At 43.3% G+C, this 20,106-nt stretch overlaps 1 protein-coding gene across 2 annotated transcripts; it reads right to left on the minus strand.

Moving 5' to 3' along the window:
- Positions 1–831: 831 nt before the first annotated feature.
- Positions 832–19,869, minus strand: LOC106610808 (gap junction beta-3 protein). Of its 2 annotated transcripts, none has more exons than XM_014210410.2 (2): positions 18,439–19,869; positions 832–3,041 (listed from the first exon to the last, which is right to left on the minus strand). In XM_014210410.2, the coding sequence occupies exon 2, from the start codon at positions 2,962–2,964 to the stop codon at positions 2,173–2,175; it is 792 nt and encodes a 263-aa protein (XP_014065885.1). In that variant the 5' UTR covers positions 2,965–3,041; positions 18,439–19,869; the 3' UTR covers positions 832–2,172. The 2 variants fall into 2 exon arrangements, with proteins under 2 accessions (XP_014065885.1, XP_014065884.1); XM_014210409.2 differs by lacking the exon at positions 18,439–19,869 and adding an exon at positions 4,197–4,364.
- Positions 19,870–20,106: the final 237 nt, after the last annotated feature.

The raw sequence follows: 20,106 nt of genomic DNA on the forward strand, positions 1-20,106 counted from the left end.
TGGCTTCTGGTTGGGGTATGTACGTACAGTCACTGTGGGGACAACGTCCTCGATGCACTTATTGATAAAGCCAGTGACTGATGTGGTGTACTCCTCAATGCCATCGGAAGAATCCCAGAACATGTTCCAGTCAAATGACTGAGTCAGATCTAGACGATTATTGTTTTACCATCTGCCTATTTCCTCATTGTGGCGCAGAAACAAACACTCCTTGTCCTAATGCAAAGAGAAACCTGAATGACAAGCTGGACCTGCTATGCAGATTCCTTTAGCTTTCTAACACAGATTCCCAGAGAATCTCAACAAATGTTTCTGCGCCACAATGAGGAAATAGGCAGATGGTAAAATAATTCTCATCTTGATCTGACTCAGTCATTTGAATGTTTATTGGTCCATTTTTGTAATTGTCATCATTGATTGGGAGAATGCAGAACAGGAAACGGTAAAGTAGATGTTGTCCTTAGCTGGCAGATATGGGCCAATGAGTTGATGACTTGAACATAAACATCAGAGAAATTCCAACATCTAATTGAAAATGAACACTAAAGCGATATTTAGTGTTAGAAACATCCTTTCACTGACTGTACGTGTGTAGGCCTACATCAATACGACATACTGTATTACATGGTTATAAGAGGATGTCTTTGCGCTGGACTGCTGTCTGTGGTCCTGTATGTCACATGGGTCTGTTTTAATGTCTGCTAGAGATGTTCTGATCTAGTCAGTCAGGGTCACCTGAATGGGGCCAAAAGTCAAGTACTTGTCTAGAATCCAGAAAAAAGAAGTCAACAGGAATGCCAAATAACTACTGTAACATGAATGAGACTGAAGTAAATGAAATGTAAACATTTTATTTATCAAAATAATAATGTACAAAATGGAAGTTTGATGCTGATTGTGAGGGTTCTGCTCCTGACAATGTGAGGCTATCAGGTATCCACACCAATGTTCCATGAGGAACACTAAGGCTGAGATTTTATCCACTTTATTGTCAACCCTGTTCTTCTTTGCTTTCATGTGCTCCAGCTATCCAAGATGCCAGGGTTTACTTGCATAAGTGGACTTGATCAATTAAATAGCAGCGTTCCTTGTCCCTCATTTGAATCAACATAAACCTTGGATGAGGAAGGTTGGTTTACAAGCATGTAAAAACACAGGCAATCTGTTGTAGCTTTGCAACATAAATCTGAGTGGAACTATGCTAACGTCGTCTTGCAATAGAGTAAGTAAAAAATAAAAAAAGATCTGTAATAATGATAGAGGAGCTTCTATTAGAATAAATGCTGTAAATAAAACAAAATAAATGATGAGAGCGTCAAGTAGTGGGAAGCCACTGTCCATTTTAGACTTATCTTGCAGTACCACTATCAAGTTCAAAGCAAAGAGATTTGTTATCATACTGTTGTCCTCATATTGAGGTCATAAAACAGGGTAAAAAAAAATGTATTTGAGGCTAATGCACTACTAGTTTTCATGCAATTTTTTTTACTTTTTCACTTGCACCAAACATCTTAGCTAGATAAAATTGCACGACAGACATCCTCGGTAAAAAATGTATTACAGATTTCTTGATTTATCTTTTTGAGGATGTTGGCTATGTTGTTGCTACGGTGGCTCACGAGGGACAAACAACAGTAATATTGCTGCTTTTTTCTTGTTTTTCAAGCAAAGGTCTTTAGGGAGTATGCGAACACAGACGTTTGCTTCGCCTAGTCGAGTTCTGCTATGAACAAACCAAATCTAGTATGCGGGCACCTTTACCCCTGGCAAGAAACCCCAAAGTAATGTGAAAACAAAGTGAGACTAACTGGAAAAGATTTGTAAGATGTTACAGTAGACAATTATAGATTTTTTAAATTCAGTCTGGCAGTGGGAGTTGAGTTGTATAAAATGGGGTGTGGCTGAAGATCAGGGTTGTCTAGCCCCAGGGTCATGGAACATCAGTACAAAGCCTTGCTCCATGGCAGTATAGGGCAGTAATCGGACAGTAGAGTCTTAGAGAAAAACCTGTCTCTCATACAGAGTCTTAAAGGAGGACAAGCATGAGCAGGCTTGATCAATAAGGTGAGACCTGGCTCCATAGGCATACATGTTGTGGTTGAATCTTGGGATAGTTCAAGCATCCTATGCTGCAGAGGACAGGTTAGGGGCAGACGCACGTATGTGAGCCGGTTAAGGGGCTTGAAGGTGGCCTGGGAACTGGGATCCGAAGGGTTGTTTCTCCAGCTGAAACATGGGCAGAGTGCAGTCGTTGCAGGAATTCTCCTTGCTGTACCGTTCATTCAGGGCCATGTTCCTCTGTTTTCTCCTCGTATTTTGTGCTATGTGAGCGATCCGCTTGGAGACAAGGTATACGATCTCACAGACGTTGAGCACAATGCAGAGGGCCGAGGCGCCCACCATGAAGTAGGTGAAAACTTTCTTCTCTGTGGGGTGGCCGATGTAGCAGTCCACCTGATTGGGGCAGGGGCTGACCTCACACTTGACCAGCCGGGGCAGGTAGAAGCTGTCGTAGATTTTGTGGAGGATGTAGAGGAAGGAGATCTCGATGCCCGTCTTGACGAAGAGACTAAGCAGGTAGGTCCACCAGAGGCCGCCGTGCCTTTTCCCTGTGTTGTCGTACAGCTTGTCCTTGTTGCCGTTCTTGGCATTCTTCCGTTCGCGTTCATCGCGATACGCCACATGCATCATCACCATGAAGGAAGGACAAGTGACAAAGATGAGCTGCAGGGCCCACAGGCGAATGTGGGAGATGGGGAAGTAGTGGTCGTAGCAGACGTTGGCACAGCCGGGTTGCTTGGTGTTGCAGTCAAAGTCCTTCTGATCATCGCTCCACACACGCTCCGCCGCCACCACGTACACCATCACCCTGAACACAAACACCACAGAGAGCCAGATACGACCAAATGCCGTGGAGTACTTATTCACCCCACTCAGGAGGGCTTGGAAGGTCTTCCAATCCATGGTTGAGGCTGGATGTTGACAGTCTCTTTTTCAGAACTTGCCCCTTTAGTTCGATTACTATGGATCACTGGAGCAACCTGAGTAGATAAAAGAGAAGATGGTTGAGAGAAGGCATCAATGTAACTTGGATCCTGGTATGAATTAATTGCACAATGCCCTTCCTTGGAAGTGTTCAAAATGGTATGATACAATCCACGCAAACAAGAGGAGCTTTTCAGATTTTTGGGTCTTGGCCTACCTTTATGTGTAGACCTCAATCTATAGCATTTTATAGCAACCAGAAGTACATTATTTCTTATTTGAGAACTTAGGTGTTCTACATTGACCGCCATTTTGTTTCACATATTCATATAGTCAACTTTGTCAACAAATATCGCTTTAGAATAGTTTATTTCTCCTTGTAATATTGAATATTTACTCTTAATATCTAAGGTTTACACAACCTTCATATAAAGTAAATGTGGCAATTAATACATTTTAAAAACTGATGACAGTAGATGAGAATTGGGGAAAGGGAAAGAGGGATACCTAGTCAGTTGTACAACTGAATGCCTTCAACTGAAATGTGTCTTCCTGCATTTAACCCAACCCCTCTGAATCAGAGGTGCGGGGGCGCGGGTGGGGGGCTGCCTTAATCTACATCCACGTCTTCGGCGCCCGGGGAACAGTGGGTTAGGGCCAGGTGGGCATACAAATGAAGGCATATGCTACTATAGTAGGCCTTGAAATGACTCACTTTACCACACACTGACTAGGCTATAACAGTTGGGTTGTCTGTGATATATTGAATAAGCATAATTTTCCAATTAAATCAGAGTTTTACTGTGTGGCTGTACAGGGAAGGAAATCAATGTCCATCATGTTTATCTGTTCTTTGTTCCCTCGTTGTTTATGTCTGCTCATACATTTTACATTTTGGTATAAAGCCAATGTGAACTGTTCAAAAAGTATCCCTAAGAAAGGAATGGATACAGTTGAAAGTAGAATACTTTTTACCTGCTCTTCTTATTGCGCATATTCAGGTGGCTGAGTAACCTATAAACTTTATGATATGTCGGAACAGAGTAAATCTCAGACTTTTGTCGTAACAGAGTAAATGAAATGGGCTATCTAATCCTACATCAACGGAGTAAGATAATCAAATACCTTTTTACAGCATGCTCACTTCAACTCATCCTCAAAGTAAGGAACAGATACGTTCATAAAAATAGATAGATAGACTTTTCACTTACTTAACAAATGTCAATCCATTGTTTGTGCTTCAGTTCATAATCAGTTTTCTTCTGTTTTCTGTAGTTAATTCGTTTTACGCATAGATTAGCCCCGCTCAACAGATAGAATGCTGTTGTCATGATTGATGTGTCTTTGGCGTTTGTCTGTGGGTGGGGTTTAAAAAATAAGCTTGTAGCCTACCAATTGAGGCCCAGATGTTTTTTTCCTGGAATGGGCCTACACCACACTGTAAAACATTTCCTGTAAAATGTACAGTAACACACTGGCAAGCAATTGTGCATTAAATATACAGAAACAAATATTCAGCAATTGCTAATAGTGAATATGTATACTAAACAAAAATATAATCACAACATATAAAGTGTTGGTCCCATGTTTCATGAGCTGAAATAGAATATCCTATACATTTTCCATACGCACAAAAAGCTGATTTCTCTCCAATTTTGTGCACATATTTGTTTACATCCATGTTAGTGAGCATTTCTACTTTGCTAACATAATCCATTCACCTGACAGGGGTGGAATATCAAGAAGCTGATTAAGCAGCATGATCATTACACAAGTGCACCTTGTGCTGGGGACAATAAAAGGCTACTCTAAAATGTGCAATTTTGTCACACAACACAATGCCACAGATGTCTCAAGTTTTGAGGGAGCATGCAATTGGCATGCTGACTGCAGGAATGTCCACCAGAATAATTACCAGATAATTGAATGTTCATTTGTTAATTTCGCTATCATAAGCCGCCTCCAACAACGTTTTAGAGAATTTGGCAGTACGTCCAACCGGCCTCACAGACCACGACAGCACAGGACCTCGACATCCAGCTTCTTCATCTGCAGGATCATCTTATACCAACCACCCGGACAGCTCATGACACTATGGCTTTGCACAACCGAAGAATTTCTGCACAAACTGTCAGAAACCATCTCAGGGAAGCTCATCTGCTTGCTTGTCGTCCTCACCAGTGTCTTGACCTGACTGCATTTCGACATCGTATCCGACTTCAGTGGGAAAATGCTCACCTTCGATGGCCACTGGCACGCTGGAGAAGTGTACTCTTCACGGATGAATCCTGGTTTCATCTATACTGTGCAGTTGGCAGACAGCGTGTATGGCGTTGCGTTGGCGAGCGGTTTTCTGATGTCAATGTTGCGATGAGTGCCCCATGGTGGCAGTGGGGTTATGGTATGGGCAGGCATAAGCTACGGACAACAAACACAATTGCATTTTATCTATGGCAATTTGAATGCACAGAGATACCGTGATGAGATCCTGAGGCCCATTGTCTTGCCATTCATCCGCCACCTTCACCTCATGTTTCAGCATGATAATGCACAGCAAGGATCTGTACACAATTCCTGGAAGCTGAAATTGTCCCAGTTTTTCCATGGCCTGCATACTCACCAGACATCACCCACTGAACATATTTGGGATGGCTCGACATGTACGACAGCATGTTCCAACTCCTACCAATATCCAGCAACTTCGCACAGCCATTGAAGAGGTGTTGGACAACATTCCACAGGCCACAATCAACAGCCTAATCAACTCTATGCGAAGGAGATGTGCCACGCTGCATGAGGCAAATGAGTCACAAATGAGTCATAAGATACTGACTGTTTTTCTGATCTAAGGCGCACCTTTTTTTTAAGGTATCCGTATTCCCGGTCATGTGAAATCCATAAATGGGGGGCCTAATGAATTAATTTAAATTGACTGATTTCCTTATATGAACTGTAACTCAGTAAATTCTTTGAAATTGTTGTATGTTGCATGTTTTTGTTAAGTGTAATTATATATATATATGTATTACAGCATAACAAAGGATTTTTGGTGTTTTATATCACTTGCACTTTAGCCTTAACAAAGGCTTCTAGACTCACAGTGACTAAACAGATCAAAAGCACATGGCTAGCCACTCAACCATTAAAGGTCATTTTATTAGGTTGTACGTACTGTAACTCAATATAAACTAAATAAATATAAACTAAACTATATATATATATATATATATACACTGCTCAAAAAAATTAAGGGAACACTTAAACAACACATCCTAGATCTGAATGAATGAAATAATCTTATTAAATACTTTTTTCTTTACATAGTTGAATGTGCTGACAACAAAATCACACAAAAATAATCAATGGAAATCCAATTTATCAACCCATGGAGGTCTGGATTTGGAGTCACACTCAAAATTAAAGTGGAAAACCACACTACAGGCTGATCCAACTTTGATGTAATGTCCTTAAAACAAGTCAAAATGAGGCTCAGTAGTGTATGTGGCCTCCACGTGCCTGTATGACCTCCCTACAACGCCTGGGCATGCTCCTGATGAGGTGGCGGATGGTCTCCTGAGGGATCTCCTCCCAGACCTGGATTAAAGCATCCGCCAACTCCTGGACAGTCTGTGGTGCAACGTGGCGTTGGTGGATGGAGCGAGACATGATGTCCCAAATGTGCTCAATTGGATTCAGGTCTGGGGAACGGGCGGGCCAGTCCATAGCATCAATGCCTTCCTCTTGCAGGAACTGCTGACACACTCCAGCCACATGAGGTCTAGCATTGTCTTGCATTAGGAGGAACCCAGGGCCAACCGCACCAGCATATGGTCTCACAAGGGGTCTGAGGATCTCATCTCGGTACCTAATGGCAGTCAGGCTACCTCTGGCGAGCACATGGAGAGCTGTGCGGCCCCCCAAAGAAATGCCACCCCACACCATGACTGACCCACCGCCAAACCGGTCATGGTGGAGGATGTTGCAGGCAGCAGAACGTTCTCCACAGCGTCTCCAGACTCTGTCACGTCTGTCACATGCTCAGTGTGAACCTGCTTTCATCTGTGAAGAGCACAGGGCGCCAGTGGCGAATTTGCCAATCTTGGTGTTCTCTGGCAAATGCCAAACGTCCTGCACGGTGTTGGGCTGTAAGCACAACCCCCACCTGTGGACGTCGGGCCCTCATACCACCCTCATGGAGTCTGTTTCTGACCGTTTGAGCAGACACATGCACATTTGTGGCCTGCTGGAGGTCATTTTGCAGGGCTCTGGCAGTGCTTCTCCTGCTCCTCCTTGCACAAAGGCGGAGGTAGCGGTCCTGCTGCTGGGTTGTTGCCCTCCTACGGCCTCCTCCACGTCTCCTGATGTACTGGCCTGTCTCCTGGTAGTGCCTCCATGCTCTGGACACTACGCTGACAGACACAGCAAACCTTCTTGCCACAGCTCGCATTGATGTGCCATCCTGGATGAGCTGCACTACCTGAGCCACTTGTGTGGGTTGTAGACTCCGTCTCATGCTACCACTAGAGTGAAAGCACCGCCAGCATTCAAAAGTGACCAAAACATCAGCCAGGAAGCATAGGAACAGAGAAGTGGTCTGTGGTCCCCACCACTCCTTTATTGGGGGTGTCTTGCTAATTGCCTATAATTTCCACCTGTTGTCTATTCCATTTGCACAACAGCATGTGAAATTTATTGTCAATCAGTGTTGCTTCCTAAGTGGACAGTTTGATTTCACAGAAGTGTGATTGACTTGGAGTTACATTGTGTTGTTTAAGTGTTCCCTTTATTTTTTTGAGCAGTGTATATAGATATATATATATAAATAAAATAAATAATTAAATCAATAAGTAAATAAATCAAAGCAAAATTAGGCAAATCAAATCAAAAAGGCAAATCAAATATCATCAAGATCAACATAAAAAAAATGTAAAATGAAAAAGGGGGGTCCGGGTCTGCGGTTGATCATTTCGTTGTAGATGTGCATGAGGGCCTCTAGCGGGTCATTGGTGTTGTTGGGTGGTTCTTGGCTGTCAATGGGTCTTGACCTGCCTCCCCACTGGCTGCCTGGTGGCCCCCTGTACTGACTGGATGATGGGATAAAGGGTGATAGAAGGGCTGAAGGTGGTTCGGAGGGTCATGGGGGACTGAGGCTGGCTGGTTGGCTGTGTGGGAACACGGTTAGTAAAGAGTGGAGGGTAGGTAGGGAGTAGTATGGGGAAAGGTTTTGGTGGGATTGGTAGGGGGTTGGTGGGATTGGTGTTGTTGGTGGGGTCGGTGTTGTTGGTGTTGCCACTTGCCCTGCCGGCGTAGGAATTGGGGAAGGTTTTCAAAGAAGTGGCCCCCTTTCCTGCACAGGTTTCAGGGTTGTGTGGAAGTCCAGTCCGAGGTGGGATGGTCTCCTTTACAGATTCTGCAGAATATGGCTGTGCAGTCTGCAGCCAGATGACATTGGCCACACTTCCTGCACAGTTTATGCATCCCGTAGTACTGGGACTGTCTAGTACTGGGACTGTCTAGTACTGGGACTGTCTAGTACTGGGACTGTCTAGTAGTGGGACTGTCTAGTACTGGGACTGTCTAGTACTGGGACTGTCTAGTAGTGGGACTGACGTGGTTTGGTAACTTTGGTTCAACTTGGACTAACCCACAGTGACACAATGAAATGTGATTTTCTCCTTCATATACTCATACTGTATATGTAAAACAACAAATTAGCTAATTCATTAATTCATTTACATTTACATTTACGTCATTTAGCAGACGCTCTTATCCAGAGCGACTTACAAATTCATTATCAACACGATCACGCTTTTAATTCAAATGTAAAACACAAATAAATACACCTACTGTATATATATAAGAAAAAAAGAAACGTCCTCTCACTGTCAACTGTGTATATTTTCAGCAAACTTAACGTGTAAATATTTGTATGAACATAAGATTCAACAACAGACATAAACTGAACAAGTTCCACAGACATGTGACTAACAGAAATGGAATAATGTGTCCCTGAACAAAGGGGGGGTCAAAATCAAAACTAACAGTTAGTATCTGGCAGATGTGGGACCAAGTCATTGTTTTACAAGTCACAAGTAAGTTTCAAGTCTTAGCACTCAAGTCCCAAGTCAAGTCCCAAGTCAAGACAGGCAAGTCCGAGTCAAGTCTCAAGTCAAGACCGTCAAGTATCAAGTCAAGTCTCAAGTCCTAAACTTTGAGTTTCGAGTCCTAAACAAGTCATGTGCTCTTCACCAAATGTCATACCATTTCATATTATTAACAAGAGTAATAGTATATTACATTTACGAAAATCATGAATGCTTTTAAAAATATCTATATATGTATTACTTTCCAAATAAACGTTATATTTCCATGGAAATACATGGGTAGCCATGAGAAAGACACATCCCCCCAAAAGTGATCGACTATCGAGGATCGCTATGGGGCACAATCGGGCGATGTAGGCTTGTACACAATCACCCAACCTTAAGACACACACACACACACACACACACACACACACACACACACACACACACACACACACACACACTCACTCTCTCTGTGTGGTTACAGTAGGCTAACTAACATACGTCAATGGTTTTAGGAACAGCAGTAACATCAGGCAGGATTTAGGCTTCCAACTGCCTAGCCAGTTGTAGCTCAATCTTGGGTGCAATGATCACGTTCCCGCACTGACTGACTGTGTGGAGGCTCATTGATTTAACGTTACGTTAGCCTACATGATACACCAGTAAAGTAATAAAATACATAGCTGTTGGCTATATTAGCCACAACTTACCGTTCTTTGTGCAGCATCAAATGTCGAACAAAGTTGGAAATTGTTGCGCCTCCATCTGTCATTTTCTTCCCGCATGTTTTGCAAGTTGCAATCAGTTTTTTGTTGATACAGCGTAGTCTTTATATCCGAAAATAATAATTTTGGTATCATCTTTAGAGGTCGGCCGATTATGATTTTTCAACGCCGATACTGATACCGATTATTGGCGGACCAAAAAAGCCGATACTGATTAATCGGCCGATTTTTTTAAATGTATTTGTAATAATGACAATTACAACAATAGTGAATGAACACTTATTTTAACTTAATATAATACATCAATAAAATCAATTTAGCCTCAAATAAATAATGAAACATGTTCAATTTGGTTTAAATAATGCAAAAACAAAGTGTTGGAGAAGAAAGTAAAAGTGCAATATGTGCCATGTAAGAAAGCTAACGTTTAAGTTCCTTGCTCAGAACATGAGAACATATGAAAGCTGGTGGTTCCTTTTAACATGAGTCTTCAATATTCCCAGGTAAGAAGTTTTAGGTTGTAGTTATTATAGGAATTATAGGACTATTTCTCTCTATACGATTTGTATTTCATATACCTTTGACTATTGGATGTTCTTATAGGCACTTTAGTATTGCCAGTGTAACAGTATAGCTTCCGTCCCTCTCCTCGCTCCTACCTGGGCTTGAACCAGGAACACATCGACAACAGCCACCATCAAAGCAGCGGAACCCAAGATTAAATAGCATCAATAGTATCATCAAGTCAGGTCGAGTCATAAGGCTCAAGTCCAAGTCAAGTCACGAGTCATTGGTGTCAAAGTCGAGTTGCAAGTCATCATATTTGTGACTCGAGTCTGACTCGAGTCCAAGTCATGTGACTCGAGTCCACACCTCTGGTATCTGGTGTGGCCACCAGCTGCATTAAGTACTGCAGTGCATCTCCTCCTCATGGACTGCACCAGATTTTCCAGTTCTTGCTGTGAGATGTTACCCCACTCTTCCACCAAGGCACCTGCAAGTTCCTGGACCTTTCTGCGGGGAATGGCCCTAGCCCTCACCCTCCGATCCAACAGGTCCCAGACGTGCTCAATGGGATTGAGATCCGGGCTCTTCGCTGGCCATGGCAGAACACTGACATTCCTGTCTTGCAGGAAATCACACACAGAACGAGCAATATGGCTGGTGGCATTGTCATGCTGGAGGGTCATGTCAGGATGAGCCTGCAGGAAGGGTACCACATGAGGGAGGAGGATGTCTTCCCTGTAACGCACAGCGTTGAGATTGCCTGCAATGACAACAAGCTCAGTCCGATGATGCTGTGACACACCGCCCCAGACCATGATGGACCCTCCACCTCCAAATCAATCGCCGCTCCAGAGTACAGGCCTCGGTGTCACGCTCATTCCTTAGACGATAAACGTGAATCCGACCATCACCCCTGGTGAGACAAAACCGCGACTCGTCAGAGAAGAGCACTTTTTGCCAGTCCTGTCTAGTCCAGCGACGGTGGGTTTGTGCCCATAGGCGTCGTTGTTGCTTGTGATGTCTGGTGAGGACCTGCAAGTCCTCAGTCCAGCCTCTCTCAGCCTATTGCGTACAGTCTGAGCACTGGTGGAGGGATTGTGCGTTCCTGGTGTAACTCGGGCAGGTGTTGTTGCCATCCTGTACCTGTCCCGCAGGTGTGATGTTCGGATGTACCAATACTGTGCAGGTGTTGTTACACGTGGTCTGCCACAGCGAGGACGATCAGCTGTCCGTCCTGTCTCCCTCTAGCGCTGTCGTAGGCGTCTCACAGTACGGACATTGCAATTTATTGCCCTGGCCACATCAGCAGTCCTCATGCCTCCTTGCAGCATGCCTAAGGCATGTTCACGCAGATGAGCAGGGACCCTGGGCATCTTTCTTTTGGTGTTTTTCAGAGTCAGTAGAAAGGCCTCTTTAGTGTCCTAAGTTTTCATAACGTGACCTTAATTGCCTGCCGTCTGTAAGCTGTTAGTGTCTTAACGACTGTTCCACAGGTGCATGTTCATTAATTGTTTATCGTTGGTTGAACAAGCCAGTGTTTAAACCCTTTACAATGAAGATCTGTGAAGTTATTTGGATTTTTTTCAAATTATCTTCGAAAGAAAGGGTCCTGAAAAAGGGACGTTTTTTGTTGTTGCTGAGTTTATATACACTACTCACACATGTTAAGTTACATACACTCTTCTCCATTAACTAAACTCAGGACAAACGGAGATAAGGAAACAGCAGATTGTTTGAGCATGTTTTGTTTGTGTTGATGTTAATTTCTACTTCTTGTTTCTATGCACAGTTCTTTCTTCCAGTTGAAACTTGTTCCAGAATGCTTCCAACCCTCCACTAACATAAGAGACCGCCACACCCAGAGATGAATATGAGTTTTTGTTCAGCTGCTGTTTCTTACACCTGATTGGTGGAAAGCATCAAAGGCTCACCTGGTGCTAGGCAGTGGTGGAAAAAGTAACCAACTGTCATACTTGAGTAAGTAAAGATACCTTAATAGGAAATTACTCAAGTAAAAGTAAAAGTCACCCAGTAAAATACTACTTGAGTGAAAGTCTAAAAGTAATTCGCATGAAGAAGAGACGAGATATCGAGGACGTAGGTCAGGCTGCCTTGTAATGTTCCGACTGCAAGTGAGTAATTCCCCTCTACCATCAGTCCTATTAGCCAACGTGCAATCATTGGGTAACAAAATGGATGCTCCGATCAAGACTATCCTAACAACAGGACATTTAAAGACTGTAATATCTTATGTTTCACCGAGTCGTGGCTGAATGACGACGTGGATAACAAACAGCTGGCTGGGATTTACGTGTATCGGTAAGATAGAACAGCTGCCTCCGGTAAGACAAGGGGTGGCGGTCTGTGTCTACTTGTCAATGACAGCTGGTACACGAAATCTAATATTAAGGTTTTGCTCGCCTGAGGTAGAGTATCTCATGATAAGCTGTAGACCACACTATTTACCAAGTGAGTTTATCTATATTTTTCATAGCTATTTGGATTTTTTTATTTTTTATTAAATTAAATAACATTTTATTGTTTGTGTCAAATCGCCAATTGGCAACCCAACCCATATGGGATTAATTGACACAAACAAACATTCCAATAATTCACTATGGTAATTAAATTATAATTCTTCTTCCGGTGTTCTCTGCATTGCGCATCGCATAAAGAGTAAAAAAAAAAAAAAGTAAAAATCAATAAATAATAGTAAATAAGGTTATCCAAACAATAATCACATCCCTAGAGCAGTAAAATAATATGCATACACACACATACCATTTACCACATAGAAGCAAAATATTTTTACAATTGAATTATAGGTCGCCCTTTTTCTTTTATCCCAGGCTTTATCTAAATATTCCGCAAACGGAAATACACAATGGACAAAAAACACATTTCAATTTCTCCTCATCACTCAGCCACATATTTACAGGGTATATCTGGTGTGCTTTCTGGAATAAAAGAAAGCGTATATCGTGGTAGAAAAGGCAATAGAGGATAAAATGAGTTTCATTCTCTATTTCTTCGAGGTCACAATCGTTACATAGTCTTTCCTCTTCCATTTCACCACAATACTGACTTGTTTCAATACGTAGAGACAATATCCCTGATCTTACCTGTTTCAATACGTAGAGGCAATATCCCTGATCTTACCTGTTTCAATACGTAGAGGCAATATCCCTGATCTGACCTGTTTCAATACACAGAGGCAATATCCCTGATCTTACCTGTTTCAATACGCAGAGGCAAAATCCCTGATCTTACCTGTTTCAATACACAGAGGCAATATCCCTGATCTTACCTGTGTACATAGTGATCTCTTGCTTTTAGCTAGGTTATACATAATATATCTCTCACACACAAATTCACCCTTAGTCTATTTATCACCACAAACCGATGCTGGCACTAAGACGGCACTCAATGAGCTGTATAAGGCCATAAGCAAACAAGAAAATGCTCATCCAGAGGTGGCACTCCTGGTGGCCGGGGACTTTAATGCAGGAAAACTGAAATCCATTTTACCTCATTTCTACCAGCATGTTAAATGTGCAACCAGAGGGGGAAAAAAACTCTGGACCACCTTTACTCCACACACAAAGACGCGTACAAAGCTCTCCCTCGCCCTCCATTTGGCAAATCTGACCATAATTCTATCCTCCTGATTCCTGCTTACAAGCAAAAACTAAAGCAGGAAGTACCAGTGACTCGCTCAATAAGGAAGTGGTCAGATGAAGCAGATGCTAAGCTACAGGACTGTTTTGCACGCACAGACTGGAATATGTTCCGAGATTCTTCCGATGGCATTGAGGAGTACACCACATCAGCCACTGGTTTCATCAATAAGTGCATCGATGACGTCGTCCCCATAGTGACCATACGTACATACCCCAACCAGAAGCCATGGATTACAGGCAACATCCGCACTGAGCTAAATGGTAGAGCTGCCGCTTTTAAGGAGCAGGACTCTAACCAGGACGCTTATAAGAAATCCCGCTATGGCCGCCGCCGAAACATCAAACAGGAAAAGTGTCAATACAGGACTGAGATTGAAGCGTTCTACACCGGCTTCAATGCTCGGATGTGGCAGGGCTTGCAAACTATTACGGACTACAAAGGCAAGCACAGCCACGAGCTGCCCAGTGACATGAGCCTTCCAGGCGAGCTAAATAATGTTATGTTCGCGTCGAGGCAAGCAACACTGAAGCATGCATGAGAGCATCAGCTGTTCTGGACGACTGCGTGATCACGCTCTCCGTAGCCGATGTGAGTAATACCTTTAAACAGGTTAACTTTCAAGGGTAAGGCTAGGTAACAACACACCTGCCATGCTGATCCTTAACACGGGGGCCCCTCAAGGGTGCGTGCTCAGTCCCCTCTTGTACTCCCTGTTCACCCATGACTGCATGGCCAAGCACGACTCTAACACCATCATTAAGTTTGCCGACGACACAACAGTGGTCGGCCTGATCACTGACAAAGGTGAGACAGCCTATAGGGAGTCGTGAAGAGGGCACAACAACGCCTATTCCCCCTCTGGAGACTGAAAAGATTTGACATGGGTCCTCAGATCCTCAAAACGTTGGTCAGCTGCACCTTCGAGAGCATCCTGACTGGGAGTCGGGAAGCAAGTTCAGGGAGTGAACGATTTAATTGGACGATCCTGGGGATCAGGAGTGGACCGGTCACCCCTGCTGTTGCGCGGGAACCTGACAAACCGGCTGAGGCGTGAGAGCCTGATGAGTCGGCTGAGACCTCCCCGGTTACCTCGGTCGAGGCACGGGAACCTGTTCACCCAGCTGAGGCATGGCAGCCTGTCGAGCCCGCTGAGGCATGGCAGCCTATTGAGCCAGCTGAGGCTTGGCAGCCTTCCGAACCCAGCTGAGGCATGGGAGCCTGTCGAGCCTGCTGAGGCATGGCAGCCTGTCGAGCCCGGTGAGACATGGGAGCCTATCGATCCCACTGAGGTATAGAAATCCGTCGAGCCAGCTAAGGCAGGGGAACCCGTTGAACCCGCTGAGTCATGGGAATCCGAAAAACTGGCCTAGGCCTCCCCAGTAGCTCCGGTTCTGACACCCGGACCCGACATCCCCTCCAACACGAAAAAAATTAAAAATCCCTGATGCTTCTCGTTGGTGAGGCGTAATTCTGTAAGTCGGGAAGTAAGTTCAGGGAGTGAGAGATTTCTGCCCTGCTAGAGCTGCCCCCGTCAACTGGAAGTGCTGTTATTGTGAAGTGGAAACGTCTAGGAGCAACAACGACTCAGCCGCAAAGTCGTAGGCCGCACAAGCTCACAGAACGGGCCCGCCGAGTGCCGAAGCACGTAAAAATCGTCTGACCTCGGTTGCAACATTCACTACCGATTTCTAAACTACCTCTGGAAGCAATGTCAGCACAAGAACTGTTCGTCGTGAGCTTCATGAAATGGGTTTCCATGGCCGAGCAGCCGCACAAAAGATCACCGTGCGCAATGCCAAGCGTCGGCTGGAGTGGTGTAATGCTCGCCACCTTTGGACTCTGGAGCAGTAGAAACGTGTTCTCTGGAGTGATGAATCACGCTTCACCATCTGGCAGTCTGACGGACTAATCTTGGTTTGGCGGATGCCAAGAGAACGCTACCTGCCCCAATGCATAGTGTCAACTGTAAAGTTTGGTGGAGGAGGAATAATGGTCTGGGGCTGTTTTTCATGGTTCGGACTAGGCCCCTTAGTTCCAGTGAAGGTAAATCTTAACGCTACAGCATACAATGACATTCTAGACGATTCTGTGCTTCCAACTTTGTGGCAAAAGTTTGAGGAAGGCCCTTTCCTGTTTCAGCATGACAATGCCCTCATGCACAAAGCGAGGTCCATACAGAAATGGTTTGTCGAGATCGGTGTGGAAGAACTTGACTGGCCTGCACAGAGCCCGACCTCAACCCCATCGAACACCTTTGGGATGAATTGGAACGCCGACTGCGAGCCAGGCCTAATCACCCAACATCAATGCCGACCTCACTTATGCTGGTGTGGCTGAATGGAAACAAGTCCCTGCAGAAATGTTCCAACATCTAGTGGAAAGCCTTCCCAGAAGAGTGGAGGCTGTTATAGCAACAAAGGGAGGACCAACTCCATATTAATGCCCCTGATTTTGGAATAAGATGTTGGACTAGCAGGCGTCCACATACTTTTGGTCATGTAGTGTGTGTGTGTGTATATATATATATATATATATATATATATATATATATATATATATATATATATATATATATATATATATATATATATATATATATATATATACTACCTACACATGTTAAGTTACATACACAATAAATTGGTGTTATCATATTATTGATAGGCCATCTCTCCATTAACTAAACTCAGGACAAATGGATATAAGGAAACTGCAGATTGAGCATGTTTCGTTTGTGTGTTGATATTGATTTCCAGCTCGTGTTTCTATGCACATTCCTTTCTTCCAGTTGAAACTTGTTCCGGAATGCTTCCAGCCCTCCTCTGACATAAGAGGCCACCACACCCAGAGGTGAATACGAGTTTTTGTTTGGCTGCTGTTCCTCACACCTGATTGGTGGAAAGCATCAAAGGCTTACCTGGTGCAAGGCAACTCTCTATTATTGAATGGAGAGGTGGGCCAGTGGAAGGCGAGGCACTGGGTGAGAGGGAGGGGGGCACTTTCAAATCAGCAAGAGAATTCATCCTTTCAACTTTTTTAATAAAGGCACAGCAATTCCTTATTATATTACCTGTTTTTTTAAGTTACCTGACTTTTCATTGTGTTTCTCTACCCTCTTTTCATTGAACAAATGTTCTTTTTACTTTTGTTTGTTGCACTGACATGCAGAGACCTTCCTTTGTTGTCTCTTTATTCCCTTATTCGTATCCTTCATGGTTATTGAGAGGCCAGGGATGGACTGAACTAGAAGGTCTTTGCTTACTATGGAGATCATCCCAAATCTAAATCTCCAAGGAAATGGACTGAGGCTCATTTCTCCTTGATACGACCAGCAACCACCCACTTTTATGAGCAAACTTTGGAGATAAGCTTTCATAGAAGATGTTCACAGAGTCTTTTACTGGATGGCTGTGTTGATGTTCCCAGGACAAAGAGTATCAGTATCTTTTCAGATGGCCATAAGAACATCTTTGTTGGGAGAATATTTGTGGGCAACAACAAAAAAACTCCCAGATGTGTGGTGTATGAAAAAGAACATCAAATATCTACTTGTGATAATTCCCCAAACATGTCAGAACATATCAGCTCTATGAGGACGATTGCCTCTATTCAACGCTATCAGGTTACTGTATGTCCCCACGCATGACACAACAAAGGCAAAAAGGCTTATGTAATATGAATGTACAGTTCCACGTTATCGTGTGTGACTAGTATGTATTTGAGCGTACATGTTCTCAAACAGACACACAAACACACCTGAGCTATTGACATATTTTATATTTCATACAGGCTGATACGTACTAATGCTGCAGGATTGTAACACACTGGGATCACAAGTATGTATCCATGGGATGTGAACTTTCAATGACATCAAACACCTTCTTAATTTCATATAAAACCTCCCTCAACTAGTGTTTACTGTTCATGCACTTTGCCCACGCATCAGAGGTCTCAGCTCAGTGAACGGGCAATCTCCCCCACATACATTCCTGCCCTTGAGCTGTTTTCCATTTTTCTGTCTTATGTTCTCATCCACCAAGGAGAAGTATTCTACCTCTATTCACATTCCACAGGCTATTCCCAATGACTCATCCAATAGATCAATGCAATCCTTTAGTTGCTCAATCAAGGGCTGCGTTTTACACCAATTCTGATATTCTGCCAAAATGATTGTCAAAAGAGCTTATTACCAATTAAGGAATCAAATATCAGAATTGGGCTGTGTAAATGCAGCCAATGACAGTTAGGCTCAATGTAACTACATAGACAAAGGATGTGACTTCTGTCTAGCTTTTGAGAATGAGGCATGATGGTAATTGTTCACCACTAGGCTAAAAATCATCATCAGGTATTGTAAGAGAAGATCCTCCCAGATATCACACTTCAGGAATCTTTACAATGGTCATAGACCTCTTATAAGACACGTCAACATCTTCCCTGGCAACACTTACTGTAATTTATGTACTAGGTCTAGGAGACAGGGATGGTGTGGAAAGTTCCTTTTTGGCTCCAGTTTAATGAGAACTGATCCAGGCAGTTGGACGGGCACACCTGATGGAATGCAGCCCATGACACAACCGCTGTGCAGCGCATGTCTCCACACGCTGAGAGAATAGAACAGGAAAACTACTACAATGTTCTGTGTCTGTTCACCGCCCTATAAGACAAGTACTAACAGAGAAGAGGAGGAGCTGGGGCAGTACTAACAGAGAATCCTGTACAGTCTTGCTGCTGCAAAGGTGTGTTATTTCCTTTGTCTACGCAGTAGACCCACAAGTCCTGATTCAAGAGGCTGAATAGAGAGAAAGGATACAAGCAGATTACATTCACTGTGTCAACAGACAAGGTCCGTCCTTGATTCCTAGTTGACTATTACAGAAGACAAAAACATACACATCATTGAACAACTTAAATGCCTCTTTCTGGAATACCAAGTGAGAGTAACTTGTTTGATTTTACCTCACAGCCCTATGTTCACCTTTATAACACATATCACACCTTTTCTTTTCTCTCATTTCCATGTAAACAGAGGAGTCACCAACTCAGAACCTGTCCCAGAGATGGTCAAATTCCTCCACAGGGTGGATCTACAGTTCTGGCTGACGTGTTAAACTGGGGACCCAACCTCTGTCCATACAAATGGCAGTGGTGGAAAAAGTACACAGTTGTCATACTTGAGTAAAAGGAAAGATACCTAAATAGAAAAGGATTCACGCAAAAGTGAATCACCCAGTAAAATACTACTTGGGAGTAAAAATCTAAAGGTATTTGGTTTTAAATATACTTAAATATCAAAAGTAAATGTAATTGCTAAAATATACTTAAGTATCAAAAGTAAAAGTAGAAATAATTTCGAATTCCTTATATTAAGGAAACCAGACAGCACCCTTTTCTTTTATTTACGGATACCCAGCTGCACACTCCAACACTCAGACATAATTTACAAACGAAATGTGTGTTCAGTGAGTCCGCCAGATCAGAGGTAGTAGAGATGACCAGGGATGTTCTTTTGATAAGTGTGTGAATTGGACCATTTTTCTGTCCTGCTAAATCATTCAACATGTAACGAGTAGTTTTGGGTGTCATGGAAAATTGATGGAGTAAAAAGTACATTATTTTCTTTAGGAATGTAGTGAGGTAAAAGTACAAGTAGTCAAAACATAAATACTAATGTACAGATACCCCAAAAACTACTTAAGTAGTACTTTAAAGTATTTTTACACCACTGACAAATGGACAGGTCCTCTTATATACTTCTCCAAAAAAAAGGGAACACTTAAACAACACAATGTAACTCCAAGTCAATCACACTTCTGTGAAATCAAGCTGTCCACTTAGGAAGCAACACTGATTGACAATAAATTTCACATGCTGTTGTGCAAATGGAATAGACAACCGGTGGAAATTATAGGCCATAAGCAAGACACCCCCAATAAAGGAGTGGTTCTGCAGGTGGAGACCACAGACCACTTCTCAGTTCCTATGCTTCCTGGCTGATGTTTTGGTCACTTTTGAATGCTGGTGGTGCTTTCACTCTAGTGGTAGCATGAGACGGAGTCTACAACCCACACAAGTGGCTCAGGTAGTGCAGCTCATCCAGGATGGCACATCAATGCGAG

This window comes from Salmo salar, chromosome ssa09, assembly GCF_905237065.1.
Source record: "Salmo salar chromosome ssa09, Ssal_v3.1, whole genome shotgun sequence".
Lineage (NCBI taxonomy): Eukaryota > Metazoa > Chordata > Actinopteri > Salmoniformes > Salmonidae > Salmo > Salmo salar.

Bases quoted from the DNA above. Each gene is read 5' to 3' on its own strand.
- LOC106610808 (XM_014210410.2), bottom strand. From the start codon at position 2,964: ATGGATTGGAAGACCTTCCAAGCCCTCCTGAGTGGGGTGAATAAGTAC.